This window comes from Marmota monax, unplaced genomic scaffold (genome assembly GCF_021218885.2).
Source record: "Marmota monax isolate L192 unplaced genomic scaffold, Marmota_monax_Labrador192_F-V1.1 WCK01_AAM20220418_F8-fsc00122, whole genome shotgun sequence".
Taxonomy (NCBI): domain Eukaryota; kingdom Metazoa; phylum Chordata; class Mammalia; order Rodentia; family Sciuridae; genus Marmota; species Marmota monax.
In genome coordinates, this window is record NW_026695223.1 from 4,424,686 (window position 1) to 4,451,101 (window position 26,416).

Sequence of the window (26,416 nt, forward strand, 5' to 3'; positions counted from 1 at the left end):
CGATGAGTGGAGGGGTGGGATAGCAAGGCAAAAGGGAGGTGGTCCCACGTGGGAACAGTGACAACCCCTTAGGCCCCACACAGTCAGAGGTGTAGCCCCAGTGTTTGTGTGGGATAGACTCTCTGTGTCTGGGGTCAGTCAGACCAAGTGCCCCGGCCATCAGTTAGTGATGCCGCCAGCAGCAAAGAGAGGAGAGGGAAGACATGGCCACAGCCTGTCAGCCCGCGTGAAGAGTGGTCAGAGAGATTCTGGGCTGAAAAGTTTGGAGGAGGGACAGCCCCATGTGCCTATTAAGTCCAGTGAGCCCAGTTGCCCCTGTGGGTGACAGAAGTGTCCTGCAACCGGAGGCCTAGACAATTGGAGGGTGGGATGTTCGGACGGTCAGTAACAGGGATGTTCAAACCTTTGCAGGGCAGCGAAGAGGACTGAGACCAATGGTGCTGGACTCATGACCTGAGGAGAGCTGCCTAGAAGTCCACCCAGGGACAAGACCATTCCGGAACTGCCAGAAAAGAGGCTCATGAACAATCGAGCTCTTTCCAACCCTAACTCTTCGGTCCCCGGGCGGGACCTAGACCTTCTCTCTGTGTCTTCAGACCCAGTGAAGAGCCAATGAGGAAGCACTTCTAGGGAGCAGGGATGGACTGTAAGGAAAGGAAACAAGGGTGGGGATGTGCCCCATGGCAGAGGGCTTGCCTGGCATGTGCCCAGCCCGGGCCCCACCCCCAGCACTACAGAGGACAGAGAGACAGAGAGAAATGGGGGAACCGACAGGTCAGCAGCAAGTCAGGTGGCTGCCAGCAGGAGGGGGCTGGAGAGGTGAGAGCAGCGCCACAGGAGCTGAATCCTTGCTATCACAGAGAGGGGCCTGCTCCTAGGATTTAGGATGTTTCCAGATGATAGATCCACAGTTCCAGGGAACAGCGTGTGGATAATCTGATGAAACCCACATCTACTTTAACAAAGCAACTCAGACACAGGTCCTGTTGGTGGTGGATTGGTTTCATCTCTCAAATGAAAGAGGTTTACTAAAGAAAGAGAGTGTGATAGAAATCAGACACAGATCAGGGGTCCAGTCCCAATTGTGCTAGCCAAGCCTGTGCCCTTTTGAAAAAAATGCTAAATGGTAGCCTCGCTGTGCCTCAGTGTCCTCATTGGACAATGGGCCTAACTCTTTGTCCCACCCATTTCATGGGATTGCTCTGATAAGAAAAACAGGTGCTATTTCAAAACATTTCACATTTCAGTGCCCCAAGTCATCCCTCTGCAGTGAATTGTCTGTAGCCCTCCCCTGTGCTTTAAGTTGTATAATATGTTTGAAGTAAGTGGGTCGACCATCTATGGGGGTTTGGAATTAGCTATTATCTGGAGACGAGGATGTATATATCACAAATTTTGATTCTGGTACAAAAGTGCAGGATTATTCGCATCCAGCCTCCTGTTTCTCTCCCCAGGCAGGGTAGTATCTACATGGTACCAGGTCTTCCTCTTGTGTTGCTCTTTTTAGAAACAAATGCATTCAGATGTTTTGTTACTAAAGCTGCCTTCTCCTTGGAACACACACGTCTTGCGGCAAGGAGGACCAGGAAAAGGAGACCCTCAGAAGCTGTATGAGATCATCCTCCCCTAATGATGGACAGTTAGCTCCCCCATGGACAGACAGAGCTGTGTCATTGGAGACAAGTCCCCAAATCTGCATACAAAGTGTCCAGGAACAATGCTGGTACTGAAAGACACACACAGAGGTGGAAGGCAGAGAGGTTCCTCTGTGAGGGAGGAACAGGGACACGTCACAATTTTAACTTGAGTGGATCCAAGGAAGTCAGCTTTGTGAAAGTGGCAAAAGAGGAGAAATGACTTGCTACAAAAGTAAAGTAGGACACGCAGCGGGAGCACTGATCAGAGAGTGAGGGGGCCCAGCTGAAGGAAACGTCAGGTCTGTGACCTGTCTCGGGTCGACCAGATGACGAATGATCCATTTTTAAGCATAATGTGTGAACTGAAGTTCCTCCAGAGGCCTCATTTGTATTTAAGAGCTTCTGGATTGTTTAAACTCCACTGATTGGAGCATTGTGACCTGGTAGAGAGATGAAGTGTTGTAAATTAAGAAGCCTAACTTGTATTAAGCTATTCTGGGCCCCATTGACAGCCATTTATCCTTGACCTCTGCGTCTGACTTAGCATTTTCTTTTCTCGGATAAAATCTTAAAATGTATATGAGGCTGATGGACCTCTGGCCTCTATTAAATCTAAAGCCTGGGAATGAGACAGCACTTGAATCCTATAGGAAATTTCCCTGCTTTATTGAAAGCAACATTTGAATCTTGTGGAAGATTTCCCCACCTCTTTGTAGCCGCCTACCTGACACCCCTCCAGGACTCTTGGAGGACTGTAAGAGGCTTAGGTAATCTCTTCACAGGAGAGCCATGTCCTTGGGAAAGCACGTCCTTCAGGAGTTCCCGTTAACTGGAGTTTGTGTTCCGGGAGATGGAGTTTGTGTTCTTGAGGATGGTCATTCATGTTGGCTCAGAAGAAACCATTTTCTTATTTCCTCAAAGCAGAGCTGTTGTTTTCTTTTGGCACTTGGCACTGAGATTATTATTATTATTATTATTATTTTTTATGGTCCTGGGGATTGAACCCAGAGGTGCTCTACCACTGGACTCCATCTCCAGTCTGCTTATTTGTTTCTTTGTTTGGAGACAGGGACTCACTAAATTGCCCATATGGGCCTTAAACTTGACAATCCTCCTGCCTCGTCTTCCAAGTAGCTAGGATTACAGGCACGTGCCACCAGGTCAGACTGGGATGATTTTTAAACTAGTGATTGCAGGTGAAAGGGAGACAAACGTAGTGAACGTAGAGCCTAGATCCACATAGAGACTCAGTTTGAAAGCAATGGCATACCCTCTCCAATCATGGCTAGTGACAGACCAGGTCCACCCATGAGATAGGGAGGCACCTGGCTGAGAAGTTATCCAAGGAGAAAAATCCAACAGCTGTGATATCATTCATAAATACAATTCTGACAGAGCAAGAGAAAAAAGAAAAGAATGGGAAAAAGAACTGACTGCAGATTAGGGAGGTCAGCAGAGGGGCACTGCTTAGCCCAAAAGGGCTGGGCAGGCCCCACATGTAAATGGTGAGGTTTCCCTCTCTCCAAGTGGACCTAGGGCATCATGCAGAGTAGAGAGAATGCCCTTCCAGAAAGAAGACACGGGGGCTGGGGCTGTAGCTCAGTGGTAGAGCACTTGCATGGCACGTGTGGGGCACTGGGTTCAATTCTCAGAACCACATATAAATAAATAAAAATAAAGGTCCAACAGCAACTAGAAAAAATATTGAAAAAGAAAGAAAGAAAGAAGGTACCAAGAGCCAAGTGTGGTGGCACAGGTCTGTCATCCCAGTGACTCGGGAGGCAGGAGGATCGCAAGTTCCAGGCCAGCCTCGACATCTGAGTGAGGCCCTAAACAACTTAGGGAGACCCTGTCTTAAAAATGAAAAGTACTGGAGACGGAGCTCAGTGGTAAACCACCCCTGGGTTCAATCCCCAGTACCAAAAACAAACAAAGCCGGGAAGGCTTAGCTCTGGCACGGAACAGGCCCCTCCTCCCTGACAAGCTCTAGCATCATGGGCCTCCCCTCTGCTGCGCAGGGAGAGCCCAGGGAAGGCAGGGAACTTAAGTCACGGGAGGAAGCTGCAGGAGCCCTGACTCAGCGGTCCTCAGCCGTGGGATCACGGTGGGCAGGCCTGCGGGAGATGAGTCACTGAGCGCTGTGAATGCTATTCTGAGCTCTGCCAAGGACACGGATGCTCTTGTTGGCACCCTGGCACCCTTCACAGTTCCTCTCCTTCCCCATCTGGCTGCCAAGAGACAAGTGTTGTAGGAACAGAGGATTTGGGTGTTTTTAGCCTAATTCTATCTCACTTTCTGTTCTTCCTGCTTCCTTCTCAGTTCCTGGAAGTCACTGATGAGGAACTGGGACTGAGAGCCACCTCTTTCTCAGCCTCCCAAGGCAGCCTGGGGGACAAGCCATTCCAGGGCAGGGCAGACCTGGTGAGACTTACCAAATGAATCACCTGGCCAACTTACTGGACTAAAAGGACCCAAGAAGTACATAAGCTTAAGTGCCAGATGCTGTAAGGAAGAATCAGGCTGCGACTCAGCTCTGCTGGAGCATTGGGTCAACAACTCCATCTGTCTGGCTCCTGTACAGTCCATGATGACAAGCCACGGGAGCCATAGAGAGTGCTGCAGAATAAGAATGAGCCTGAGCAACGTCCTCACACTCTGCATACGCTGTGGTGTGCTGGGCCACCTGTCTTGCCATCTCCGCACACGTTCACTCTCTTCCAAGACTCATTGCTGCTTAAGAGCAACTCAGACATCACATCCCAAGTTGCTCTGATCTTCCCAGAAGCCTGGTTTCTGTACCTGTCACTGTCCTAGTCACACCCCCAACAAGCACTGATCACACGCAATGTTTAACCCGGAGGACAGTCTCCCTCCTTCTATTAGGAGCAGTTTGGGAGAAGGGACTTTCTTTAATATACACTAACAATTCCTAGTAGAATTAATGAACCCATCAAGTCTGATTCTGAGGTTCACCTTCTTTCTACTCTATATAGTCAAAAAATAGTGCAGATGACAAGATGGCAAGAAGTCATCCTCGAAAAACTCCCAGCTAACATCCTCCCTAACTGCAGGAGACTGGATGCTTTCTTCCTAGGATCAGAAACAAGACAAGGGGTCGGCTCTTAGCACTTCCATACAACAACTGGAGGCTCTAACCAGGGACATTGGGTAAGAAGTAGAAATAAAAGGCTCCCAGATTGGCATCTCTGTCTTCCCAGATGATGTGATCTTTATACAGAAAACCTTAAGTAAACCACCCAGAAATGATTATGTCAAACAAGTTCGATGGGTCACAGGCTATAAAATCAACACCCAAAACTCAGTTGCATGCTTCTATATTCTAGCATTGAGCAATTAAAAATAAAATAATTCCATTTACAGGAAAGCAAAAGGAAAAAATAGGAATGAATCCAATGAAAGAATTAACAAGACTTGTTCACTTAAAACTATGAAACATTGTGGGAAAAAAGTAAAGACCTAAATAAAGGAAAACACACCCTAGTTCATGATTAGAAGGTTTAATATTGTTAAGATGGTAATATTCCCCAAATTGATCTACAAACTTGACACAATCCCTATCAAAATCAACTGCAGAACTTGAAGCCAATTATAAAGTTCACATGAAAATTCAAGGGACTCAAGCCGGGTGTGGTGGGGCATGCCTATAATCCCGGCGAATTAGGAGGCTGAGGCAGGAGGATCACAAGTTTAAAGCCAGCCTTAGCAACTTAACGAGGCTCTAAGCAATTCAGTGAAACCCTGTCTCTAAATAAAATACAAAATAGGTCTGGAGACGTGGCTTAGTGGTAACGTGCCCTTGAGTTCAATTCCAAGTACCAAAAAAAAAAAAAAAAAAAGGAAAATTCAAGGGATTCAAAATCACCAAAGCAATTTTGAACAAAGCTGGGGGACTCACACTTCCTGATTTCAAAACTAACTACAAAGCTTTGTCTCAATTGTAGCAGGATGTTTGTTTATGGAGAGGGGCGAATGACAACACAAAAAAGTCTGCCATTAGATGAAGATTCTTATGACCAACAGGAGGAGGGCGCATGCCATAGCGTGCAGGGCCATAAGGGAAGCGCTAACTTCGGCCAGGAAACAGAGGGGGAGGGAAAAGCCCAGGCCAGAGCCTTTGTCTTCTGCAGGAAAAGCAAGATAGGACATACAGCACAGAATGGCTACTTGGAATAATTCTGGCTGCTTTGGGGCATAGGAGGTAACCCTAGTTCTCTGGTACCTATTCTGTGTTGATTCAGAGCTAGGGAAATATAATCTTCTCTCAATGTCCACAAGAGATACTCCTGTATATCAAAACCTGCTGATGCTTGCTCAATTCACAATAGCTAAGCTATGGAACCAACCTAGGTGCCCTTCAACAGATGAATGGATAAAGAAAATGTGGTATATATACACAATGGAGTATTATGGCATTTGGAGGTAATAGATGGAGCTGGAGAATACCATGTTAAGTGAAATAAGCCAATCCCAAAAACCAAAGGCCAAACATTCTCTCTGATATGCAGATGCTAACACACAATAAGGGCAATAGGTAGGGAAGAACAGAAGTTCCTTGGATTAGATAAAGGGAAAGGAGGGGGGATGAGAATGGGAAAGACAGTAGAATGAACCAGACATGACTTTCCTATGCTCATATATGAATACACGACCAGTGTAACTCCACATCATGTACAACCACAGGGATTAGAAGCTATGCTCTGTGTATCTACGTCAAAATACACTCTACTGTCATGTATATCTAAAAAGAATAAAAGAAAAAAACCTGGAGATGCTCAAGTCCCTTATATAAAATGGTGGTTTTGCATATTACCTATATGTATCCCCCCACAGATACTTTAAATTATCTCCAGATTACTTATCATACCTAATACAGTGTAAATAGTTGTTATATTGCTTAGGGAATAATGATACTAAGAAGGACTCTGTACATATTTGGTACAATTTTTTTTCAAATATGTTCCATTTATAATTGGTTGAATTCATGAATGTGGAACCCTTGGGACAGAGGGCTGACTCTGGGGGCACATATACACAACACACATACACTCTCTATACACACATACCTAATATACATATGCATATGTCCATGCAGATAGAGTCACAAATTGCATACAGTAGTCTCTGAGAATAAGAATGTGCTGTCTTATCACAAGCTAATGACCAAACTGAGTTAAGGTCTGAGGGACACTGTCCTGGTTAGACGGGGTGTGTGTGTCAGTCAGGAGACCACTGAGGGTGTGGACTCTTGGGTTGGTTAGTTTGCCTGTGAAGGGTTCTCCTGGACCACCCTTCCTCATCTTTATGAAATGACTAGCTCTGGGAGGGGCACTCTCTCTAGTCAGTGAGGCCATGAATGACAGAACATCAAGATGACAGAATAACCAGTGGGGGGGCTGGGTTGTGGCTCAGGGATAGAGCACTTGATTGGCATGTGTGAGGCCCTGGGTTTGATCCTTGGCACCACATAAAAATAAACAAAATAAAGGTATTGTGTCCATCTACAACTAAAAAATATTTTAGTAATAAAATAAAAATGAATCAGTGGAGTAGAGCAAGTAGATCAGGGAGAGGGAGGAGGGAAGGGAAAGAGAAGGAACTGAAGAAGACTGAGCAAATTCTGTTATGTGCATGTACGAATGCAGTAGAATGAATTCCACTAGTATGTGTTGCAATGCACCAATAGAAATGGTAAAAAAAAAAAAAAAGGAATGTAAAAAATATATATATAATCCATTGGCCCTCTGATAAACAGATTCCAAAGAAATAGAGAATCTAGGAAAACACAGAACAGCCTTAAAATTATGCAAGTAAAAGGAAACCAGTCACCAAAGACCACATACTGTGATTCCTTTATATGACATGTCCAGCACAGGCAAATCCACAGATCCAGAATGGAAATCAGGGGTAGGGGACAGGGGAGAATAGACTGACTGCTAATGGGGATGGGGTTCCTTTATAGGGTGATGAAAATGTTCTAAAATTAGGTAATGGTGATGGTTGCACAACTCTGCAATGAATTGCATGCTGTAAAGAAGGCAGAATTTATTGTATGTGAATTTTATAAAATAAAGACAAGTCAATTTTTCATCGATGGATGAATGGATAAAGGTGATATATTCATATAATGGAGGATTTTTTATGCAATAAAAAGAAATGAAGTATTGCTACATGCTTCAATGAGGATGAGCTTTGAAAACTTGCTAAGAAGGAAGCCAGTCACAAAAAGCCTCATTCTGTATAATTCTATTTATATGAAATGCTCAAAATTGGAAAATCTGCAGGGACTAAAGGTAGATTGGTAATTGCCAGGGGCTAGGGCTTAGAGGAAATGGGAAGCGACTGCTCATGTGTATGAAGTTTCTTGGGAGTCATGAAATGATGGCACAGCTCTAAACGTCCCGCAAACTATTGCACAGTTTAAACAGTGGCTTGAATGATGTGTAGGGGTTACATCTCAATAGTGTTGTCTTTATTTTTTTAAAAGACCCCCAAGGAAGAGAGGTGTTCAACATTACAAAGGAAAAGGTGGTGGAAAGGAACCGTGGCCCCTGATTACTTTTAAGTCTCTCAGATTTTCTCACCACTGATGCGGATTCAGGTAAAACCACAGTTGATCCTGCAACAGGCCTGAGGAGCAGAACACCACCACTCAAGTACCGCTTCAAGACTCTTCTAGTTATGAGCATGGCACAGACTACAGCCCTTCAGGTAGAGGAAACTGGCTTCCAAATAAAAAACGAAAAATGAATTGGAAAAGCCAGGAAGAGGAAGAATCGGCATCATGGGGCCAGCAGGGTGCAGGAGGGGTTCGCTGTCTGGAGAGAGAAAGACATGTCAAAAATGATGGCTGAGGCTGTGAGCCTGGAGGAACAGGAAGACTATGTTGCCACCAACAATTACCGAGAACCTGGGAAGCAGGAGGATGAAGGCACAGATGTGACGTGATGGAGAGAATCACTTAGTGAATAAGAATCTACACATCCAACGAGACTCAACAACCATTCAGAAACAGAGACCCTGAGAGCGTATGAGAAGCAGGTGTGTAGGCTGCCAGGAAAACGTGGCCACATCACATTAAAGCATCTTCATACCCACAGGCGACTTTTTCTTTCTTGGTGCTGGGGAAGAAATCCAGGGACTCCTGCATACTAGGAAAGCCCTAAAGGCAATTTTTTTTTTTTTTAATATACCAGGGATTGAACTCAGGGGCACTCAACCACTGAGCCACATCCCCAGCCCTGTTTTATATTTTATTTAGAGACAGGGTCTCACTGAGTTGCTTAGTGCCTCACCATTGCTGAGTCTGGCTTTGAACTCATGATCCTCTGGTCTCAGCCTCCAGAGCTGCTGGGATTACAAGCATGTGCCACCATGCCCAACCCTAAAGGCAATTTAAGACTGCAAAATGAATATCAAATTGGGGCTTCAGATAAAATTTTGCTAGCTGTTTGTAGGTTTTAGAAAATATGAAGTAGAACTTTCTAAAGGAAGGCCTAGAACAGAAAAAAGTATACGTTTATTGAATATTAATATTTATTGAGATAGAAATTTATTAAAGTTCTACCGCCCACTTAGCAGGGCCTGAGGGAATTTTTTTAAAGTGACTAGAAGGGCTGGGGTGTAGCTCAGCGGTAGAGTGTGCTTACCATGTGCAAGGCATTTGGATTGATCCCCAGAACCAGAAAGAAAGAAAGGACAGACTAGGGCTGCCACATTTGTCAGAAAGCAATAGCTGGAGGAACAGAGTCAATAAAATTCCAAGATTAGAGGCCTAAAAAGCTCTTCAAAGGGAAAAATGGAAGCTTTTCTTCAAATAAACCAAGAGAAAATACAAATCTGTGTTGCTTCAGATAGAAGAATTGGGACTAACGGAAGAAAACACGAAGATTTTCACTCAAAGGACGATGACCTTTCAAACCCCAAGATGGCTCCCAAGGGACGGCATGTGCCCCCCAGTACAGGTCAGTGGCCACCTGGGGACGAGGAACAGCAAGCTCCCTGTCAGCTCTTAACTCCCTGATTCAAAGCTGGATTCCAGATATGGCAGGAATAATTAATGGGGGGAAAACGAGGTGAGCCTGAGCAGTCCCTCTGTTTGAAGGGCATCTCAGCCTCCAGGGGTGTCCCAGCCGGGGTGGAGGCTGCAGAGGCGGAGGGGAAGTCCTTGAGGGTCTCCCTTTCCCACAGCCTCAATTCAGAGGCAACTTCAGAGAAAGGTGGAGAGAGCTAAGGCCAGGGAGCGGGGCCAGAGTGAAGCTGAGCAGGGACTCCGGGACCGCAGTCTGGGAGGTGGCTTATCAGGGGGACAGGGACTGGGAGGGGAAGGAACTAGAAGGGGAAAGGAGGTGCAGAAGGAGCCAGGAGGTTTCAAAACAAGCTCCAAGATGGCTCCCATTATGAGAGCGGTAATGAAATGCAGAACAGGAGCCTGTGACCAGGACTGGGGACGGTGCTGAAAAAGCGCAGCGTGTGGGCGGGGTCTAGGGACTGCCCCACCCTCCAGCTTGGTCAAGGGGCACGAGTGGCCTGCCACACGGAAAGGGCTTCACAGGGCAACAACTATTTCCTTTGGGGAGGAAAATGTGTAAGTAGAAACCTCTTACAAATCACAGCCACCGAAATCCGCAACGTCCTGGAGGGCAGGCCTGGGAGGGGTGGGGGCGGGTAAGGGAGCTGGTGAGGCTGCACAGGCTGAGCCGAGCCAGACAGTGCCGGGGGACAGCACTGGCCATTCCTGTGGCCACGCCTGCCAGCTTGTTCTCCACCGGGTCCCTTTATCCTGAGGTTCTTTAACGGCCTCTGATGGACTGCAGTGCTGGGCTTCGGTCCTGCTGGGAGTCAGAGATCTTCCCTTCAGTCGGGGCACAGGCTTGTTTCTTAAGAGTTCTGGTAGGGGCTGGGGTTGTGGCTCAGTGGTAGAGCGCTCAACTAGCATATGCGAGGCCCTGGGTTTGATCCTCAGCACCACATAAAAAAATTAAATAAAGATTGTGTCCAACTACAACTAAAAAATAAATTAAAAAAAAAAAAAAGAGAGTTCTGTTAAATGACAAATCTGGGGACTCCATAGCACCGACATCCTCTCCAAGGGTTTGCTCACAGTCACCTCTTAGATGAACCCAACTAGTACACCAAGGACAGGAAGACCTCTTCCACCTTGGAGGGGCACCTGGGGAAGGGACCTGCCTGTGCTGGCGGTATACACTCCTTCCCTGGGCTCCGGAGCAGCTGCTCTTTGTTTTATATGGCCATGAATGTCTTCATTCTCTGGAACACAGGCAAATCACATATGCTATTCTGACGGAAATCAATCATGATAAGCCAGAGGAGGTGGCGAACACCTGTAATTCCAGCAGCTCAGGAGGCTGAGGCAGGAGGTTTGCAAACTCAAAGCAAGTCTCATTAACTTAGTGAGGTTGTAAGAAACTTAGGAAGACCTTGTCTCAAAATAAAAACTAAAAAGGGTTGGGGATGTGGCTTAGTGGTAAAGGTCCCCTGGATTAAATCTCCAACACCAAAAAATTAAATAATTAAAATGTTAACAAAAACAAAACCCATGAGGCTACGGGTCTTGAAACCCTCCATAGTGAGCCTAGGGGGTAAAAAATGCAAAGTAAATAAATACACACACATACACAAAATCGAGGACTACAGCATCATGATGTCACTCTCTAGGCCTCAGGGATAATAACTAGTAAACAAGGTAAAGGCCTTTGAAGTCCTGGATGAAAGGTTTTACCTAAATACAATTATCCCATTAAATCCACAATATTCGTGCCAAACAGGGTGGCCTTTTATCTGCATTTTTCTAATGTTGATATTCTGAGATGACAACTTCCTTGTTCCACGGGGATAAGGGAACTGAAAGAGTCTCATTTGATTTTTCTGTTTTTTGTCTAATTTCTGAAAGGGAAAAAAGAAAAAGTTCTTTACCAGTGGGCAGTGGTAAGCAGTAAAGGCTAATGGCCTTTTAGAAGCGAGAACTCGTTCAATATTAGAAAGAAGGGTGACTGAGCAGGGAGCTTGACAGAGGGGAAGGTCAGATCCCAGTAAGACACACACAGGAAAAAACTGCAGCGACTGCCTGACATGGAAGAGGGGAGAGATGACAGTGTTAGAGTTTCCTGGGTGGCAGAACCCTCCTCAGACTCAAACAGAAGGACCGGGAAGGAGGGAAGAGATACTCTGTAAAGAGGTGAACTTAGGGGAGAAAGCCACTACAGAACTGCTGGGTGCAATGGTGCAGGCCTGAAATCTCAGCAACTCACGAGGCAGAGGCAGAGGCAGGAGGTTTGTAAGTTTGAGGCCAGCTTTAGCAATTTAGCAAGGCCCTAAGCAACTTAGAGAACCTGTCTCAAAACAAAAATTTGTTTAAAAAGGACTGGAGATGTAGTTCTGTGATAAAGCACACCTGGGTTCAACCTTGAGTCCAAAAAGAAAGAAAAGAAAGCCACTGCAGAGACAGGCTAAGACCCCGGAGTGAGTCCACCAGACAGGGTGGCCTGGCCAGAGGGTAGGAGCTGGGGCTGCAGGAAGCTTGCACACAAAGCTCTGCAAGGCCTGGTGGCTCTGTTGGTCCTTCAGGACTGTGGCCCTGGAGGAGGTGAGAGCAGCTGCATCCCACTTTGGAAGCAGGCCCAGGGGAAGAGGCCATACAGGGCGATGGAAAACAGTTAATTCAAAGACCCGAGTGTCAATTTAGTTCTGTTCCTATCCTGTAGTAGATCAAGTGATCCTAGGCAAGGCACTCACCTTCTCTGAATCTCAGCACTTACCTGCAAACTACAGAATTACCTGACGACCCTGAGGACTGTGGTGGGTGAAACAGTGAACAGGACGGCACTGCAGAAAGATCCATACACACACAAGGCTTCGCTTCACTACTCAGGTGGTCAGGGAGAGACCACCCCACCAGGTCCAGGCAGAAGAGTCCTTTTTAAGCATACACATTTTTCAAATAATACACATTTTAACTGCTAGCACAGTGAAAAAAATCTTTTAATTATACATAAATATGTAACTATAGGTAATTATTATATTTCATACCCACATTAATGCATATATATGCTCACATATACACATGTACTTGCTTCTAAAATGCCACTTAAAGCCAGGCATGGTGGTGCACAACTGTAATCCCAGCAGTTTGAGAGTCTGAGGCAGGAGGATTGCAAGTTCAAAGCCAGCCTCAGCAATTTAGTGAGACCCTGTCTCTAAATAAAATATAAAAAGGGCTGGGGATGTAGCTCAGTGGTTAAATGCCCTGAGATCAATCCCCAGGACCAAATACATTTTTTAAATGCCACTTATTAATAACATATAATTATAGATATTGTGTAACATATACATATATACCCATATATTAAGGAATCTGCTATCCATAGTCATGCATATATAAACCTCAGTGTTTCACACTTCATCTGACTTACCCTAGATATATGCTGAAACAAACTTTGTCACCAGAAATGCTTGGGGCAATTAAGGAAAAGAAAAAGGAGGATAACTAAGATCCAATCTAAAGGAACAAAAGAATCAAAGTGGGAAAAGTGAATGGCTGTCCTGATTAAATGTGTTCCAGGGCCTGGTGCTGACTCTGGTGAGGAAGTGACAACCAGGAACAACCAGAGAACACAATCAGGCAGTAAAACCAGTCGGCCTGGGGCAGACTGTGTGGTCTTAAGATAGGGATCACTGAGTTTCCTGCTCTCCACTGTGAGCTCTCTAGGAGAGCAGCAGAGCTGCTAAGGAGACTGTCACAGCAGAAGAGATGTCTCTAAAGAAGGGTCCAAGGAGTTCCCAGAGGAGAGGCAGAACTCAACCCAGGACCAGTGAGGTTCTTGGCATGTGTAATGGAAAATAATTTCAGCACAAGCTAGGCAAAGGCATAGACAGGTTTATTTAAGGCGGCAGATACATATTTAAGGGAGAAAGTAGGCTGTCTCAAGAGTGAGGAGCAGCCCCAACTTGGTCTGGGATCCAATATTTACAGAGGGGCTGGACTAGAGGTGGATCCAGGCTGGAGCTGCACAATTTTGCACCAGCTTTCCAGCCTGGTCTCCTGCACTTTACAAGGGCATGGGCCAAAGTTTACAATGGTGTTTTCTGCATCTCAATGGCTTGATTCTGCATTTCAATGGTTGGAGGGTGTTTCCCTTAAAAATTCCTGCATACTCCTCTCTCCTCATCCTAGATCCCAATGTCACTAGGACTGGGAACCACAGCAGAGCGACTGTCTGATGGCCTGGACAGCTATTGCAGAAGGGCCTTCTCTTGTAGGAAACAAGTAAAAAAGCCATCCGCAGGGTCCAGGCCCCCACAGCCTGCTTTGCCCAGTCTCCACTCCCAGGTTCCTTCCACTTTTTCCAACAAGAGCAAGGATATCCAGGACCAACCACCAAGGCCCTCAAGCTTGGAGAAAAGAGGGTGGGGCATTAGACACCAGCAGCACCAAGTAAGCACGGAGGAAGAAAGGGCAGTGGGAGGCCTGGAGGGCTGGTTAGGAAAGGCTTGAAGATTCAGGATGCTGAGAGGGAAAAGGGGTATTACAGGAAAGAGCAAGTCAGGACAAGGAGGTAAGAAAAGGGCCACTACAGTGAGTCGTGAGCTAAGCAGTCTGACTCCAGTTCACGGAGAGGCAATAGGAGACTCAGTAAAGACACAGGTGATGGAGGCTGGGTTGGGGCTCGGCGGCAGAGTGCTCGCCTGGCACGTGCGAGACGCTGGGTTCGATCCTCAGCACCACATTAAAAAAAAAAAAAAGGGTATTGTGTCCAACTGCAACTAAAAAATATTTTAAAAAAGAAACAGGTGACGGCTGCACTGTGGAGAACCTCCCCCCAGGCTCCCATTCTCTGACCAAAGTTTCTGTCTCTGTTGTCTAAGGACTTTGAGTTTGGCCCAATACTAAAATTTTCTCTGTCTTTTTGTGAGTTTTGATCTGGGGAGAAGGTAAGTGGCTTTCAGATTCTTAAAAGGATTTATGATGAAAACTACTAATGCAGGCAACTGGCAGAGTAGCCTATGTAGACAGGAGACGAGCCTCGGGTAGAGAAGTTAAGACCATTTCTCTCCCTTCTGACCTTTCTTTTTTTTTAAATAGTATTTTACTGTGTGTGTGTGTGTGTGTTGGTGTGGTGTTGGATGTTGAATCAAAGGCCTTGCACATGCTAGGCACTCAACCGTAGAGCCATATCCCCATTCCTTTTTATTTTGGAGGGCGGGTATCAGGGATTGAACCCTTGGGGGCTTAACCACTGAGCCACATCCCTACCCCTTTTTGTTTTTTTTTGAAACAGGGTCTCACTAAATTGCTGAGGATGGCTTTAAATGTGGGATCCTCCTGCTGTAGCCTCCTGAACCACTGGGATTATGGGAGTGCGCCACAGTGCCCACTTTATTTTTGAGACAGGGTGTTACTAAATTGCTAAGGTTGGCCTTGAATTTACAATCCTCCTGTTTTAGCTCCCACATTGCTGACTGCTGGGATTACAGGCATGGGACACTGCCCAACTTAAAATTTAATTAAAGAATTTTTCCCAGGTACAGTGGGCCACTGGTAATCCCAGATATTCAGGAAGCTAGGGCAGGAAGATCACAAATTTGAGGCTAGCCTTACCAACTTGGCAAGACCCTATCTCAAAATAAAAAGTTAAAAAGGGCTAGGAGGTTAGCTCAGTGATAGAGTATCCCAGGCTCAATCCCCAGCACTGTTAAAAAAAAAAAAAAATCTAAATTATCATTTTTACTTCCAGAACATGAGAAACTTGGAATTTTTTTTCCCACATCCAACAATCCTTTATCTTAGTGTGTAAAAATTTCCTACTGTGCTTTACATTTTTTCAAATTATTCACTATGGCCTTTTCTCCCAGGGAAAAAAATAATAATAATAAGAGAATGAAGTTAACTCTTAGGCATTTCTTAAAGTGAATGCTCACCCAGATTGGCAGAACTAGAACAACAAGGAACTACACCCCTAGGGCAATACATCATTTCTTCCAAAGCTGAGCATTTATTTTATTTATAATGCCATTTCAGGTACAGCTCAGGGGGCCACAGACAGGTCAAAGAACACTCACCCACCTAAAGTTAAACTGGGTAAGAAAACACTGGCTGGCATCAGGACACAAAGATAAAACCCTGCTGCTGAGGAGCTGGGGAGAAAAAGAAACTCTCAGAGTTAAATGTGAGTAAAAGGGTCTATGAAAATAACAGGTTCATCTGGACAGTCCCTAAATTACAACTAGGCAACTTATCCAGAATAAGTTGTCTTCCAGAGAGTGAGAGGGCAAGTGTTCACAGAGCCTGAGGGGAATTAGGCCCACCAGCACATAGGGGGCATCCGAGACTGGGATCCAGCACATAGCGGGCATCCAAGACCCGGCAAGGCTGGAGGATCAGCACCTGCACACCAGTGCCACTCAGTACCAGGACACTTAAGGCACAGAGCTGAGCTGGGGAGGTAGCTCAGGGTACAGTGGCTGATGACTATGCACAAGGCCTTGGGTTCAATTAAAGAAAGGGGGAGAGGGAGAGAGGGGAGAGGAGAGGGAAAGGGGAGAGGGAGAGAGGGGAGGGGTGGGAGAGAGAGAGAGAAAGAGAAAATAAAATACACAGAGCTCATGGAAGAGACTTAAATAACTAAATGGATAGACATTTACTACAAAAGTTGGTTTATTTCTCCTTCCTGTGTTTTGTATTTTCCTTTTATGTCAGTAAACAAGCAATAAAGTGATCAAAAATCCACATGATTAAATATCATCAAGTTCATCACACACATTTTGAAGTATAAAGCAAGAGATTGAAAAATATTTGCTAATTCAAAGCAAATTAGGTATCCCTCAAAATTGCACATTTTCCTCCTAGTTTGTTTACATAATTTAAAATACATATAGTGACCTTAAAACACCGATTAATATAGAATTCACAGCCTTGAACACATACACTACCTTCTTCTAAAGACAACACCCCTCAGACCTAGAAACCCATCAACGTGAGTCAACACCAGGCTCTTCACACTTCTGGAACACTTCCAGGATTTTCCTCTAATTCTGTCTTCTGCTGAGGGAACTCCAGGAACCTAGTAGTGACAGAGATCAATCCTCCAAAAACAGGGCTGAGCAGATTCGCTTCCCAGAGGGCCCTGAAGTTCCCAGACAGCAAATCTGGGGTTGAGAGCTACACAATGGAATGTTCAAGATAACTAATGTGCCTGATTGTCCTCAAAATCACAAAAGGCCTCCAGTTGTCAAAGCTAATTGTGAGTGAAGAGGCAGAACAAGTTGACAATAATTGGGAGATAGTCTGCTTCTTTAGCAAACGACAACGACTCTGAGACAGTGCCGGAGCCAACAAGCACGTGGCGCCATCTTTCCCAGCTCAGCTGGTAGAGGTGTTCTTAGTCCATGATGGGTTTGCAGCTCAACCCTGCAGGAGCTCTTTTTCAAGCTTTGATGCTTCAGAGGTGAGCACTCTCTGCAAACTCGTTACCAAAGCAAAATGCAATGATCCTTTTTATTCATTATCCATGCAAACCATGCACAGCTCTCTCCTGTTCATCAGTTCTTGAGGCTGCAGTACAGGGTCCAAGGCCAATATGATACCAGGGTTAAAGGCATAAACCTCAAGGGGCCAAAAGGGATGCCGGTAGATTCATCCGCCATCCAGTACATTCATGAAACAACCATAAAAATCATCAATAGTAATTCCTATAGTGTAGAAAAGTAATGCAGTCTTCACTCCTGGCCAGTGTCCAGGGTGGCTGGCAGTGTTGAAAGAGGTCTGGTAAGCCGAGGTTATGTTGGCGCTCTTAGACAACCCCAAATGTAGTGAATTAAAAGATCTTATAGTCTCGTGTCTCCCACTGTTCTTTTTTTCTTGTGAGCACAGTCACTCACTCAATATGTGAGCTTGTCTCCTTTGCACAAGAGAGATTATTTCCCTCACTATTAATGGTGAGATAAACAGAATTGTACAACTAGTCTGTGAAGAGAAGAAAGTATTAAATATGCAGTGACAACTTACTTCAGTTAGAGCATCATGTTTTGGACATAAACAATGGGTCTGAACAATTACATTCGTTTTGATTATTTAGAAAGATACTTTTAATCTTCAGTGAATTAGAAAATGACTTCTGAAAATTACGGTTAATATCACAACATACTAAATGACATATTAGCTATCAAAAAATAACTTAAGTGAAGGATTTCCATTAGGTAGAGCAAAACACTCTTGCTGCAGCCCCAGCAAAAAGCAGGGTTTCATAGATGGAAATTGTTTTTCTACAACAGCATGACCACACCAGCAGGTTCTCCAGAAGCTACTTCCCTTGACTTAGCAGGGAGGCCAAGGATGGAACCAGTCATATGGCTCCGTCTCCAGAAGCCAGGAGGTAACTAAAAGAGAGCTCCAGAGGCTTCCTGGGGTTGCCGATCCCAGGGCTCCTTGGGCCAGACAAGAAGACAACCCCAGGTCCTAGGGTGGCTAAGGATGCCTCCAATCAGGATGGCCCAGATCTAGGGACAGGACACTACAGGCATCCTTGGAAGACAAGGCCACCACCAGACTCTCAAGTAGATCTGGCTTGTGCACTGTTCCACCAATAGTGTGGCAGAGTGAGTAACACGCCTATTCATCACTTTAAAAGCACAAGGCCTTATTTCACATTGGCTGTTTCCCAGAGAGTACAAAATCCCAGCCAAGAGTGTCTAAGGTGTAACTACTATTTCCTCCAGAGATGTTCATCATTCAGAACCTGCACACAGGACAGTGTTAATCAGATCAATGCTTCTTTTTTTAACTCTATGTTGCTTGGCACACACTGTAATTTCCTTCAGAAATCTCAAATTACATTTTAGCAGATAGAGAACAACCCAGAAGAGTGCACTGATTAACGGTTGGCAGATCTTAAGTAAGTCCCTTGTTGTTCTTCTGGAGTTATAAATGGCAATACTCATTAGACTCAGATCAAGGATAAATTGAGGACCCTTTTCCTCCTTGAGATAAGAATGTGTATTTTTGACTAATAAAACATTACTTTTCACAAAAGGGTCTTTAAAAGCAATCAGAAATTTTGCTATTTCTCAAAAAGTGACTTAAATAAATACTCTAAACAAAATTACTAAGAAAAATGACAAGTTTATGAAAAAAAAAAAAAAAAAAAAAAGGCATACACTTACCATGAGAATGAAAAAGTAGAAAACCCACATCCATCCTAAGTTGTCCTGGATTAAAGACACCAAATACTAAAAGGAAGAGAAATAAATTACAGTATAATTCTTAATAAATTAATAAATGAAGTAGCTAAAAAGTAGACTAAACAGCTATCTTAGAAAATAAGAAGGGAGTTAGGGTTTGTATGCCCATTTACAAAGCCCTTCCACAGACATGTTCCCATTTAAGCTTTATTAATGGTTCATTCTGTAAGTTTTCAGGGTGCAAATACAAAAACTGTATAAAAGATGTTACATTCAGGTTTATTTTTATTCACTCTGCTATTCAGAGAGGAAGATGAACATCCTCAAACCACTCTCACTCAAGCATTCTGTCTTCCAATGAAAGGAACAATCCATGCTTTCAGAATGCTTTGTCTTCTACATGAGCTGCTCACTTTTCAGCTCCGCCATTCACACAGGACTGCTGCTCTTCCTCGACACTCTACTGCATATTCTTTTATTTCACATTCAATTACTAAAGATTCTCATAGCATTTAATTCATTCTTTTTTGATTACAACAAAATGGATCTAACATAAAAGTTGCTGTTTTAGGCCAGCCATGGTGGTGCACACCTGTAATCCCAGTGGCTGAGGAGGCTGAGGCAGGATGATTACAAATTCAAAGCCAGCCTCAGCAAAAGCAAGGTGCTAAACTAATCAGTGAGACCCTGTCTTTAAATAAAATGGGCTGGATGGGGCTCAGTGGTCGAGTGCCCCTGAGCTCAATCCCAGGTGCCAAAAAAAAAAAAAAAAGAGAGTTGTCGATTTAACCACTTCTGAGTATACGCGACAGTGGCATCAGTTACATTCACAATGTTGTGCAATCATGACCACTTTTACCAAAAGTTTCATCACCCAATAGAAATTTTGTACCTGTTAAGAAGTAATTCCTCATGGCCTCCTTCTGACTCCAGGAATTTCCCTAACTGTAGATGTCTGTCCTTTTCTGTATGGCTCACTTCATCTAGCACAGCATTTTCAAGGTCCAACGGTGTTGTAAGCATGTATCAGAACTTTATTCCTTTTATGGTGAAGAACATTCCACTGTATAGATACGCCACATTTTATTTATCCACTCATCTGTTAGATACCTTGACTGTTCCCACCCTTTAGCTATCAGGAATGATGATACAACGAACATGAGCTGGCATACAAACACCAGAGTGCCTGTGTTTAATTTTGGGGGGAAATACTGAGGAGTAGAATTGCTTGATCTTATAATAATTCCATATTTATTAATTATTTTTTTACATTCCCACCAGCAATGCATGGCTCTGATTTCTCCACATGCTCACCAACATTTGCTATTTCATAGTTTTCTGATTACAGCTTCCCACAAGGCATGAAGTTGCATCCCTGGGTTTTATTGTTATTTTTGCTGTTGCTTTTGTACTGGGGATTGAATCCAGGGGTGCTTTTCCACTAAGCTTTTTTTTATTTTTTATTTTGAGACAGGGTCTAAGTTGCTGAGGCCTCATTAAGTTGCTGAGGCTGGCCTGGAACTTGTAATCCTTCCACCTCAGCCTCCCAAGTAGATAGGATTACAGGTGTGCGAACCACATCTGGCTCTCTCCCTGTTTTTTCTTTTCTTTGCATTTTTTTTTTTTTTAGATATACATGACAGTGATGACAGTGGAATGTATTTTGACATATTAGACATAAATGGAGTATAACTTCCCATTCTTGTGGTTGTACATGATGTGGAGTTTCACGGTCATGTATACATATAAGAACATAGGAAAGTCATGTCCAGTTCCTTCTATTGTCTTTCCTATTCCCATCCCCCTTCCCTTCCTGTCTAATCCTCCTTTGCCTAATCCAATGAACTTGTATTCCCTGCCCCCTTGTTGTAAATTAGCATCCGCATATCAGACATTTGGCCTTTGGATTTGGGGGACTGGCTTATTTCACTTAGCAAGGTAGTCTCCAGTTCCATCCACTTACCAGCAAATGCCATAAAGTCACTTTTTATGGCTAATATTTCTTTTTTTTTTTTTTTTTTTTGGTACCAGGGATTGAACTCAGGGGCATTCAATCACTGAGCCACACCTCTAGCCCTATTTCGTATTGTATTTAATACAGGGCCTCACTGAGTTGCTTAGTACCTCACTTTTGCTGAGGCTGCCTTTGAACTAGCGATCCTCCTGACTCAACCTCCCAAGCCACTGGGATTACAGGCATGCACCACCATATCCAGCCTGAGTAATATTTCATTGTGTATATAGAACACATTTTCTTTATCCATTCATCTGTTGAAGGGCACCAAGGTTAGTTCCATAGCTTAGTTATGATGATTTGAGCTGCTAGAAACGTTGATGGGGCTGTGTCACTAAAGCATGCTGATTTCAAGTCCTCTGGGTATATCCAAGGAGTGGGCTGACTGGGTCAAATGATGGTTCTATTCTAAGTTTTCTGAGGAATCTCCATACTACTTTCCAGAGTGGGTGCACCAATTTGTAGTCCCACTACAAATGTACAAGTGAACCTTTCCCCCCACATCCTCACCAACATTGTTACTTACATTTTTGATAATTGCCATCTGACTGTAGTGAGATGGAATCTCAGTGTGGTTTAATTTGCATTTCTCTAATTACTAGAGATGTTGAACATTTTTTCATATATGTTTTGCCTATTCATATTTTTTCTTCTGTGAAGTTCCTGTTTGGTTCCTTTGCCCATTTATTGATTGGGATTTGGTTTGGGTGTTAAGTTTTATGGGTTCTTTATATATTCTGGAGATTAATGCTGTATCTAAAGTGCAGGTTGCAAAGATTTTCTCCTATCCTTTAGGCTCTCTGTTCACATTTTTGTTTCCTTTGCTGTGAAGAAGCTTTAGTTTGATATCCCATTTATTGATTCTTGATTTTACTTCTTGTGCTTCAGACATCTTGTTGAGGAAGTCAGTTCCTAAACCAAAATGCTGGAAAGTTGGATGGGCCTACTGGGTCTCTGGTCTAATGCCTAGATCCTTGATCTATTTTAACTTTTGTGCAGGACGAGATAGTGGTTAAATTTTATTATGCTACACATGGATTTCCAGTTTTCCCAACACCATTTGTTGAAGAGGCTATCTTTTCTCCAATGTAGGTTTATGGTGCCTCTTGTCTAGTATGAGATAACTATATTTATGTGGGTTTGTCTTTGTGTCTTCTATTCTGTTCCATTGGTCTTCATGTCTGTTTTGGTGCCAATACCATGCTGTTTTTCTTACGATAGCTCTGTAGTATAATTTAAGGTCTGGTATTATGATGCTTCCTACTTTTCTTTTCTTACTAAGTACTGCTTTGATTATTCTGGGACTCTTGTTTTTACAAATGAATTTCATGACTGCTTTTTCTATTTCTATGAAGAATATCATTGGAATTTTAATAGGAATTGCATTAAGTCTGTATAGTGCCTTTTTTTTTTTTTTGGTAGTATGGCCATTTTGACAATATTAGTTCTGTCTATCCATGATTCTAGGAGATCTTTCCATCTTCTAAGGTCTTCTTTAATTTCTTTCTTTAGTGTTCTGTAGTTTTCATTGTAGAAGTTTTTTACCTTTTTGTTATATTGATTTCCAAGTTTTGTTGTGGTTTGGTTTTTGGGATTTTTTTGTTTTGTTTTGTTTTGGAGGCTGTTGTAATGGGATTTTGTTCCTAATTTCTCTTTCAGCTGATTCATTGTTGGTGAATAGAAATGCAACTGATTTACAGGTGTTAATTTTATATCCTGCTACTTTGCTGAATTCGTTTATGAGTTCTAGGAGTTTTCTGGTGGAGATTTTTGGGTATTCTAAATGTAGAATCATGTCATAGGTAAATATCTCCCTGTATTTTTGATTTGCATTTTCCTAATGAATAAGAATGTTGAGAATATTCTGTATATACTTGTCATGAAAATTTGTCCCTGTGTTTCCTTCTAAGAGTTTTACAACCTTAGCTCTTAAGGTTGGTCTTTAATCCATTTTGAGTTAACATTTGTACAGGACAAAGTAAGTATCCAACTTCACTCTTTTGCAAGAGGATATCCAGTTTTCCCAATACCATTTGTTGAAGAGATCATCCTTTCCCTCATTGAATTGTCTTGGAACCCTTGTCAAAAATTGATTGACCATAGACTTGAGGGTCACCTGTGTGCTTTTATCACACACTGCTTAAATTTTATAAGTGGGAAAATTAAAGCAGAACAATTAGCCTAGATTACAACATGTAAAGCAAAAAAGTAGAGGCTTAATCACCTGCGAAAGGAAGCATAGTGGCTATCTGAACACTCTGACTACAACTTTTGTGTGGGGTGGGTAGGTACTAGGGATGGGCCCCAGGGGTACCCTACACTGAGCTACATTCCCTGCCCTTTTCATTTTGAGACAGGATCTCACTAAGTTGCCAAGGTGGCCTCAAACTTGCCTCATCCTCCCAGAGAAACTGGGATTACAGGCATGAGCCACCATGCCCAGCAAATTTATCTTTTTTTAAAACAGCATAATCAATAAGTAATTTACATAACATAAAGTTCACCTTTTAAAAGTGTGAAACTAAACGGTTTCTAGTGTATCTTCAGAGTTGTACAATCTTGCCTAAATGTAATTTTTCGACATTATCATCAGCCCTAAAAAAACTTTTACCCATCAGTAGTCATTCCCCCATCCCACCCAGACCAACACAACCCTCAACCCAATTTTTTTCCCAATAGAGTTGTCTATTATGGACATCTCATATGAATATAACAAATATAGATAGATAGACAGACAAGACAGACAGACACACTTTTCTTTTTCAGTACTGGATATTGAACCCAAAATCTCATGCATGCTAGGCAAGTGCTCTACTACTAAGCTACATTCCTGGCCCTATCAGCATAATATATATATGGGGTTTTTTTTGGTACTGGGGATTGAACCCAGGAGCACTTAACCACTGAGCCACATCCCAGCCCTTTTAATTTTGTATTTTAAGACATTCTCATTAAGTCACTTAGGGCCTTTCTAAGTTGCTGAGGCTGGCCTCAAACTTGCAATCCTCCTGCCTCAGCCTTCCGAGACTCTGGGACTACAGGCATGCACCACTATGCCTGACTCAGCATAATATTTTTGAGGTTCACCTATCATTCTTTTCTAACTGCTGTTTATCCATTCATCAGCTGATAGACATTTGGGTTGTTTCTCCTTTTTAGCTTCTATGAATAATGAAGCTTATGAACGTTTATGTACACGTTTTAATGTGGATATCTGTTCTCATTTCCCTTGGGCATGTACTACAACTTTATCTTACTGAGCCCCAGTTATGTGTCCAAATGGTGCTAAGCACTGGAAACACAAAGACGGATGAAACACAGTCCTTGTTCCCAGGAATACAGAGCCTGGTGCAGAGGACAGATGGACAAACAGTAAAGGTGGACGCACGAAGCTGAGTGCTCTGCTGGAGGTATGCATCCACTGCTATGGCAACCAGAAAGAGTAAACAATGAATTATTTTCTTGAGAAGATAGAAGAAGGGGCAGCAACCATATTACTCAGGGCAGTCAGGGGAATGGCTGAGGGATAGGCTAAGAGAGTTTGAATCTGAAGTCCTAGAGTTTGTGATTTCAGGCAATGGGACATCCTTTGGAAATCAACATGGAGGAAGGAGGCTAAGGTACAGTGCTTGCCTCTCACGCATAAGGCCCTGGGTTCAATCCCCAGCAACACACACACACACACACACACACAACACAGAGAAGGAATGAGCACAGCTAACTATGATTCACTCCTGATATGCTTCCATGACCATGGAGGTCAGTCTAATGCTGACCCAGTCCAGTTAGGGATCTCAACATTGGCAGGTGAGATATTCTAAATAAAAGTATACTCCCTGAAATGCAATTACAATTCACCTATTTAATTAATGAAGAACACATCAGTGAGGAAGTATATTGGGAAAAGGAAGCCCAATACAGTCATTCTTTATCCTAAAAATTTAGATGTCTGACCTGATAACCAATAACATTTTAAAATTTCTACTCCAAAGTATGATCACATAATTCTCCAAACCTTGCTAAGGTTTTTCCCCTTCTAGTCTTATAACCAAATATGCTGAGCACGCAATTTGCCAACTGCATCATGCATTCCTTCTTTGATAACTTAGCAAATACCATAAGTCTATTGTGTGTGCCACGCACCAGCTAGGTATGGGGGCTACAGAAGAATACAAGCCAAAATGCCACCTTTGTGGGCAAGAGGGAGGTCAACAATAAGCTACACTTCATGGCTGGAAGGTAACAAGCAGTAAGATGATTTACCTCTATACCCACTTTCTCAATTTACCACCAGCAATCAGAAACTCACTGCCCCCAAAGTAGGCAAGCTAGCAAACTTCCAAGCTATTAGTGACCTTCTAAATGTCCACACTAAGAAGCTCGGTCCTTCAGTGCTACTCCTGACCTTTCCACATCTATGGCCTATTGACCAATGCCTACTCAAATGCTATTCCCTTGACTGCATGTGACACTGGGCATTCTCTGAGGATCCACCTGCATTCTCTTTCCCCAGTAAATGTCTCATCCACTTCCATGGGTTCAACTATTTCACCCATGGAGACAAGTCCCAAATCCATATTTTTGTAAAATTACCATATCCCATGAGAGGTATGTTTCATGACATATCTCTTCCTGAAAGAAAGCCTGAATTTAAGCAAAAAGGGGCAATTTGAATAGTTCTGACTACATATGGTAAGCCAATCGTAGCTTACGGCTCTCTAATGTCAGACTGTATAAGAATCACCACAAAGGCCTAGGGAAACACAGGCCCTAGGCCCACCACAGGGAGCCTGCAGTAAGCCCTGTGTCTGAATCCCAGATGATTCTGATACAAGACACTTATGGACCACGCTCTGAAATATTCAGGTCTCTGGGCATGCAGGAAACAATGTGCCTCAGAGGCAGTTGCAGAGTCCAGGGTCCCATGTGACAGGGACACATGTAAAGAACGGATGTACAGGGACACATATGCTTTTGGAAGAGAGACACTAAAAAGAGGAGAAAAATGGGGTCTGTATGCAGATGGGGATAATAGATGCATGCGTCTCACACCATCCCCACTTGGAGCGCCAAGTTTGGCCTGGGAAGAAGGGGGCGGTGGACTGGGGCAGAAGGATCAATTTTAAGAAGTCTTAGTTTATTTGCAGACAGGAAGAATCTGCAGGTAAAAATGGAAAGAAGAAACTAAGAAAGGCAGAGGACCTTCCGCATCAGTTCACAACAGCTGGGCCACAGAGGAGATGAAAACCTAAGGCTTTCGGCGTAGCAAGTATTCCACAGCACGAGAGTGCCACCTACTGTGGCCCAGACAGTGGCACTTTTCCACTCGCCATGAAAGATTTAGCATTTAATCCCAACCCATCTCTGTTCTCTCACCTGGCCCACAGCAGCTCCAATGCTCCCAGTTCCGTCAACAATTCCTGTGACCGTTGCTAAAGCCTCACTGCTCCCTTGGATCAGCTCTTGGCGACCCAGGTCCGCTGAAATAGCTGAGCTGATCATGTTAGAAGGTCCACCAATAAAAAACCCTGCAGTCAAAAACAGAACAGGT

The 26,416-nt window shown here is 43.7% G+C and overlaps 1 protein-coding gene across 2 annotated transcripts in view; it reads right to left on the reverse strand.

Moving 5' to 3' along the window:
• Positions 1 to 16,311: 16,311 nt before the first annotated feature.
• The window catches only part of Slc37a3 (solute carrier family 37 member 3), a 45,970-nt gene continuing 35,865 nt past the window's right edge, over positions 16,312 to 26,416 (reverse strand). For both annotated transcript variants that reach the window (XM_046434156.1, XM_058575726.1), the window contains exons 13-15: positions 26,242 to 26,393; positions 18,834 to 18,899; positions 16,312 to 17,637 (exon numbers count right to left, since the gene is read on the reverse strand). In XM_046434156.1, the coding sequence (XP_046290112.1) occupies positions 17,545 to 17,637; positions 18,834 to 18,899; positions 26,242 to 26,393 (311 nt within the window). In that variant the 3' untranslated portion in view covers positions 16,312 to 17,544. The remainder of the gene's footprint in view (positions 17,638 to 18,833; positions 18,900 to 26,241; positions 26,394 to 26,416) is intronic.